The sequence below is a fragment of the Chiloscyllium plagiosum genome, chromosome 16 (genome assembly GCF_004010195.1).
Source record: "Chiloscyllium plagiosum isolate BGI_BamShark_2017 chromosome 16, ASM401019v2, whole genome shotgun sequence".
Taxonomy (NCBI): Eukaryota; Metazoa; Chordata; class Chondrichthyes; order Orectolobiformes; family Hemiscylliidae; genus Chiloscyllium; species Chiloscyllium plagiosum.
In genome coordinates, this window is record NC_057725.1 from 12933604 (window position 1) to 12941292 (window position 7689).

Consider the following 7689-nt stretch of genomic DNA (forward strand, 5'->3'; position numbering starts at 1 on the left):
ACTGGTTCCAGATTTACAGCCCACTTGGAAAATGTTAGTCACTGCCTTCTGCAAAAAGAAAGTTCTGTCAGTTTACATAATTAATGATATTGAAATTGTTTGAACCTGTTTACATGTTTAAGCAATAGTGTCCTAAATTTCACAATGTTGCAGTAGTTTAGAATGCATCAAAGTGATTCAAAGTATATTGCGAGTGCATTAGAATTGTAGGAACTGTGTTGAAGACTGAGACCCCAGTTTTATTTTATTTCACCATTAGAAGTACTGGAGAATAGTGCTCGTTGCCACTTCCATTTTGTTGTGAGTGCTTTGAAGGCATCAATACCATGAGCAATTTCATCATTCTTTACAGCAAGCTTTGATGAAGGATAAATGTAACTTTTAAAACCATTGTAAAATAGTTTAACAAAAACCTAAATGCATTTATTCAACTAAAAATTTGTCAGCATTTGGCTTTTTTGTCATCTTCTCAAAACATTAATATTCCCATGTTGTCCTGTTTAACTTTTTAAAACATCTCAATGTCAAGAATTTAAGAAATGCTTTTAATTTTATGGACTACAGTAATGGTTTTGTGATGATTTCTGGTCTTGCAGATGTTGTTCTGACAGTGTTTTATTAGATATCATTAAGTACATATTTAAAACCATGGGAATATAATTGCAGGTCAGAATGCATCAATAAATTTGCATCTGTATTTGGGATCATGCCACTGAAGGTGGTGGAACATCGAGCTGATCCAGTCTTGTACAAGGATGACTTCCCGGAGAAGTTGAAGAGTTTCCCCAACATTGGCAGTTTATGAAATGCTGGCATTCAAAATTGTGACCCTTTTGAGGACACCATCCTTATGCTGTAAGATGTAGTTTCAGCAAGGACCAATCACTGCATGATTTGAAACCATTGTCAGGAATTCGCAATCTTCTCTTGCCTCTTTACTAAACATTATAACTTTAAGGGATGCAAAGCCGAGAACAATGTGACTTTTTTTAGAGTGACTGTTACCAAATTGTAATATCTTGTCATCACAGAAAATTATTTTCTTTTTCAAACAAAAATGTATTGTGTGTTATGAAGACTATTGAAGATCAAAAACTCAAACACAACTCTTCACAATGACGATATACGAATATCCTCCTCTCTCGTTGGATTCAACATCAAAAGGATTTGTTAACAATTATGTTTCCAAACTTGCCAAGGTTTGACCATGTACTGACTGCTCCATTTGCAATGTGTCTACAGTAATAATACTGCATGTTTGCTGTGACATTGTTTGACCTAATTGATTATTCCTTGGTATAGCATTCAATAATACTTCAAGTGCACGTACCTGCAGATGGAAAACAATGAAATATTTTCAATCTACACTGCCAATATTGAAAATTGTAATTGCAGCATTCTGCTACAAATAGTCTCCTCATAAGTTCCATTAATTGTTGATGATGATAATCCCTTACTTTTGATGGCTATTTTTTATTTTCTCATGGTAGCAATATGCAGTAATAGTTTTGAGTGTTTTATTAGGGATGCTGAGGTGATATATTTTACATAATGTATTTAACCTATATTAGGTAGGTAATTCAAGCTTGCTGTCTTGTTAAAAAGAGGAGTTTAAGCTCTCCAGTGGTTCAATGAGTCACATGCTTTAGAGTGCGCTTGGGAGATGGGCAAACTATGTTGCTATCAAAATGGAGGTTGGGGATATTGGTGAATGGGATCAACAAGGGATGTCCAGAAAGAGTTGTTAAAAGTTCTGAAATTACGAGTATGCGTTCTGCTTCTCCCAGTCAGATGTGTGTGTTGAAATGTACAAGCATTGAACATTGATTGAGTAGGGACCATGATTAATTGATTTTTGTTTATTGCCTACTTGCCACCTGCTACTCCCTTCCCATACGCTTCCATAATCCAAATCAATTAATGTACCAGTGCTTGAGAGTTGCTGGGAGACTGGTTTCATCAATGCAATCATAGTTAGGGAAGAATCGTCACCCTGAGATGGGAGAAAAAAATCATTTAAAAATTAGAATCAAGTTTTGCTGACTGACTTAGATACAGTAAAGGTGTTCTGATATTTTACAAAATGAAAGTCCTGGGATTCTCAAAGCTTAGGCTTTGCACAACTGGCTGCAAGTCAAAGGTAAAAGTGTTTACGATTCACTAGACTAGTTGCTTGGAAAATGTGTCATTAGCATATCTCCCAGACTGCTGAGGTAAGTAAGTATGTCAGCTAGTTTTGCAGTTGGCATTTAGGAAATTGCATGAAGCCTGTTCTATAGGAAGCTCCTGTATGTATGAAAGCACCTTAATAAAATTTAAGATACTGACAATATCGTATCGTACTACACAGTCAAATGAAGAGTTTTAGCAAATTCTAAAGATACATTGGACATCTTCCTGAGATAATACAGCAATTTTAGATTCGTGAAGGTTTTTGCACATTTTTTTAAAATTAATGTTTTCTTCCAAAGAGCTGACTGTTGAACAACACTGTGGTTATAATGTTTGTTTTTTTATTGATGACCGTTATAGATATCATTGTTAGAAACCAAGAATGTTCATGATTTATAGAGCCATTTATACAGTGTAATATTTTCCAGCAGCTGCTTTATTCCATCTTAACACTGCAAAATCCGACTATTAATTGGCTAATCCCAGGAGTGTATTCTGCGGTAGTTTCTGAGATGAAGTCCAGCACAGGAAGCCAAGAACGGTGTGAGTTTCATTTGTTTTGCTTCAAAGTTGTCACATAATATCAGGGTATGTTGTACTCCCTTCACAGGACAGGTTAGGACAAAATATTTCTGAGACAATTAATAGGTATAACTCACTGAAACATGCTATGAGTACCATTCATTACAGGGATCAAAATGCTGGAATCAGACTGTGGCTCAACTTCTGATGTTTTTATACCAGCTGTGTGAATTGTTATTCCTACATTACACTACTATTGGCAGTTGTCAGTATTTTCATATTTTCCCACCATTAGTGATCAGTAATACAGGTAACTGCATAACTATGTAGTGATGGTGTATTGAATGTTGGACAGCAACAGTATGGAAGAAAATACTTGTAGAGTTTGAAGCAGCTATGATTTGCTATTACGAGTTTTTAGTAAACCTTCAGCACTGCTTGAATTTTTCTAACATAAAAAGAATTTAGATTTATGCACCTCCCATATTGACACCAGAATACTTTGAAAAATAATTCGTCTAAGTACAGCTACTTGTGTTGGAAAATACAACTGCTATTCCACACAGGAACGTTCCATCTGTTTTTAGGTGGCAGTGGTTGAGACAGAAATGTTGGCTCAGAGACATAAATATTTACAAAGTTGCTGACACTGTTTACAAGTTCTATGATTACAAAACTAATTGCATTTATGGGAATTTGTTCCAGAATTGTAACAAAAATGGACTTCTTGTCAAACCAAATAGTAAGAATCTGTTCTTAATGTCCTTTTATTCTGCTGCAACTCATTGAAATCATGTTATAAACTTAATTGCTACAACTACTCTTCTCTCAATTGAAGAACAGTGGTTATTTGTCAATTAAGTTTTGAAAAGCCTGGGTTTCATACCATGGTTTAAGCACTTTAACTCCCTTGTTGATCAGAATATATATGTGGAGGTGGTTGAATTGCCATTAGATTGAACTGCTTTGTGTGGAAATTCACAACCCCTTATGCAGATATTCTATACAGTGCAGTTGGTCAACTTGTAAAACTTCCCTTGATAAGCCAGTGGGCTATGATCTGGTAAGGTACAAAGGCACCTGAATCAAATGGTTTCAGTTTTGATTTGTGTTGTGTACCAAACTACCCTGTAGCTGACTAAGCCAACCGAGTATCTTTGATGTTTTAGTTATTCTAGATGGGGGAAAGGAACAATTATCCATCTTATCTCATTCCTATTAATGGATTCCTATTGAATTTACAGATCTCCCCCACCCAGTTGCTGTGGTCTGCTGACCTTTGTTGTCCATGATGATTGCCAGCTGACCATTATAACAAAAGACTTTTTGCCCAACTGCAGCCATCTCTAGGGTGGGGATGATCCAGCTTTTTTTTCGAAATGTTGATCTAATGATCTAATCAAAAATCCTATGTTTTGGATTTGTATGGAGTCCAAGAGTCCTACAAAAATCAGATGATGAATACGCTTTGCAGCAGAATGCATCGAGCACACTATACAAATATGGCTGTAAAATGTATTTAAACATAACTGTTAAATGAACAAATGTTTTTCATAATTTATTTTATCTAAAATTTGCAAGTTTTTCTTACGTGCTGGCACACAACTTGGAACTAGTTATCTCTGCCTTCCTACTTCATCAGACATTCCCTCTAGTTCTCTCGTTTCACCACCCCTTTTCTCCAAATCTTTCCACTGCTGAGGATCCAAAGTGAGGCCATTAACTTGAAATATTAATTCTGTTTCATGCTCCATAGATGATGCCTACACTTCTGAGTATTTCAACCATATTCTGCCTTTAGTTTGGGACAAAAAGACATTACGTTAAACTATTAAAGATCAAATATAGCATTGTTATTAGAATTTTTTCCATGCAGAATGGTTAACAAGTGGAATGACTTCTCAATAAGATAGTTATGATAGGGAATAAGGTAAGTTTTCCGCTGGATGGCTGGGTGAGATGAAATTGGTCAAATAGTTGTAACTGAGCTGTTCTGAAAAAAATCATATCGGACTTGAGTCATTGATTCTGTATTGTTCCCTGCACAGATGCTGCCAAACCTGCTCAGTGTTTCCATACCTTCTGTTTTCAGTTCATATTTCTAGCATCAGCAGTATTTGCTTTTATTAGATTTAGTCATTTCAATTAATTTCAGGGAAAGTTGAATGGATATATTAAACAATTGAACCGCATTGAATCTTAAAATTGTATTTCAGATTTCACAAAGCATTGCCATTGATACTTTTCTGCAATCCTTGCACTAAAATGGCAAAATCTATCAACTATATGTGATCTCTTATCAACTTCTAACTGTATTTTTCTTATTTTTTGGTTTAACGTCATTGTACTTTATTTGCAAATGTTATCTAATTATTGCATACCTGTGTGTATTTCATAACTGGACAGTACTGTTAAATGGAAGTCATTGGGTGGCCACTGAAAGTCATTTATCAAGTAAATTAACTTTATATCACACTCAATATGTCCTGTGTTAATTGGACCAACTATTGGATGTATTTCCATGTGATTACAAGCCTGTAAATATTTTTCAGTATAATCTAACTAGGATGTTACTTCACATTAATGTCACAGCTGGCAGAGTTTGCAGCTCAGCATCAGACATGTTGACAGAAAATTGTCTTCCGTTAATTTCTGAAGCAGGGAGTGATACAAAACTGTTTTGTTTTTCATCTTGTGTACAATGCTGTTAGTAGCATTATTGACAAATTTGAACAAAATCTCAATTACAAAATTGATAATTCTTGAACTTTTAAAATGTACACTTGTTGAAAATTTTATTTCAAATGCAGGTTAAAAAGTGAAGAATACAGAAGATGCACTGCTGTGTTTAACTTTCTTTGGGGATAGCCTGAGTCACTACATTCAGGGTTACTGGTATACATCTTCTGACACCTGTTGTTAATATAAGTTCTGTAATCCTTTCTGTACTCTGTCAGCAATTCAGAAGGGCAATGTTGGTATTTTTGTCCACTCCAATTAATGAAAGGCTTCAGAGATATCAAGATCACATTTCATCACCATTCCTTGAAAAGCAAATAGTTTTTTTTACAAGGAAAAAGACAGATTCTTTATTGAGTTATTGGTTATACCTGTCAAAACAATACACACCATTCTGACCCACTCTGATACAGTTTCCTAAGAAATTACATATATGCAAATCATTGTTTCAAGTGCAATAACTTATTTGTAAAACAGTACAACACAGGCGAAATATAAGTCTGTTAGATTGTCACAGTAATGATGAACACTACATTGGATGCAGTAACATTTTTTATTGAATGTAATCTAATTGCACCCTTTCCTACAATTATGTTTCAAACAAGGCAATTAAAGCTAAAGGAGTAAAGTATTTTACAACAAATTATAACAGTAATATTTTTGAGATTTCTTCTCAGCAAAAGTACACAACACACCCAAACAGATATATTACTCTGAACTTCAACCTTCTACTTCAGTAGTATCAGTAATAGCAATGGGCGTGATTGTTTCAAAAGATAATGACATTTAAAACTGTATAACATCTCACTTTGGTATAATTAGCAGTTACACTTTTTGTTTATTTGTAAGACATTTTCTTAACTTGTCTTCTTTTAAAATTGTGTAAACTTTGCAAGATCTTAAACTACTGTTGCTACCATAGGTCAGTGCCCTGGACTAGACACAGGTTTTAATGTTGAAAGTCAAGTAAATATTTTTTTAGAAGATTAACTACTTAAAAATTAATTTGAACTTGATATCCAGTTTACTTAAAATATTCTATTGAAAGAAAATGTCCTTATAGATCCGTGGTGGCGTAGGACAAAGGAACCAATTAGTCTCTGTGCCATAACCGATATGGGGCATTTACAAAACCCTGTAGCCAATATCACTTAAAACAAAGTAATTTGGCAAAAATAAAACAAAAATTAGTTATAATTTGTATACAGAAACCTTAAGAAAAACTTGATTACAAAAATTAGAATAAATCGATACATTTACTAAAATTGCAAGACGTTGCCAAAGTTTTCAGTACCTGATTGGAATTGAAGTGATTAATCAGAATGCCAAAACGGACCCTGCACATGTCCAGAATCAAGGTATGATGTCACCTGGTCATGACAGGTCACAGGAAACATCTGTGCATGCACTGTTGGCATCACTGTGGTCCATGTGCAGGGAAATCAGCACCTGCACATGGGCAGATGACATTCTCCATGGTTACTGCAGGAGGCACCTAGGGACAAGGGGGCTGAAATGGCCAGGGCAAGGTGAAGTCTACTGTCTCTGGCAGAACAGCTCTCCACCATCTCAATGCCTGACCCTTATGTACCAACGTGGAGGGTGTGTGTAGGTGCATTGCTGGCATTGGATAGTCACTTGTTTATCGAATCCACAGTTGTTGAGTTTAGCCTGGGCAGAAGGAGCAGTTGAACCAGACAGCTCCAGAAACGCCAAATGTCAGCTGCAAACCTCAAAAAATAACTTTTAACAGAAAACACAGATGAGGTTCCTGGCAGCTGCTATTTCATCATTTTACAATGATGTGGCACTGTAAATCTATGTTCCTTCACATATGCAGGCACTGTGCCACCTAATGGTGGCATTCACAATAAATGGAGCCAATTGAAATAGTTCAAAACTATATGGAATAAGGTAAGAGATTTATATTTTTGCATTCTAATAGGTACTGGAGCCCAAACGTGTTTAACTTGTGATATCATCAGAACAGTGGCCTGTTAATCTATTTGGCTGGTGTGTTATTTTAAATAATTTACAAGGTGTTCTATACAATAGGTTTTTTTTATAATCTACTTTAAGTTTCGTGGTCAGTGATGACTGCACTTGTACACCAATATTATACAGAGAACTCTGCAATTTCTTATGAAGCTTGTTGAATTCTACTGTTGACTTTTACAAGTTTGCCTAAAATCTAAGGATATCAACTTCAAATGAAACATTGGATTTTGAGTATTTTTCAGTGTGTCTCTTGTATGT

The 7689-nt window shown here is 35.2% G+C and overlaps 1 protein-coding gene across 1 annotated transcript in view; it reads left to right on the top strand.

The window, feature by feature from the left end:
* ext2 (exostosin glycosyltransferase 2) overlaps positions 1 to 5169 on the top strand; it is a 166625-nt gene extending 161456 nt beyond the window's left edge. The window contains exon 13 of the mRNA XM_043706396.1: positions 667 to 5169. Within this exon, the coding sequence (XP_043562331.1) occupies positions 667 to 805 (139 nt within the window). The 3' untranslated portion in view covers positions 806 to 5169. The remainder of the gene's footprint in view (positions 1 to 666) is intronic.
* The last annotated feature ends 2520 nt before the right edge of the window (positions 5170 to 7689 follow it).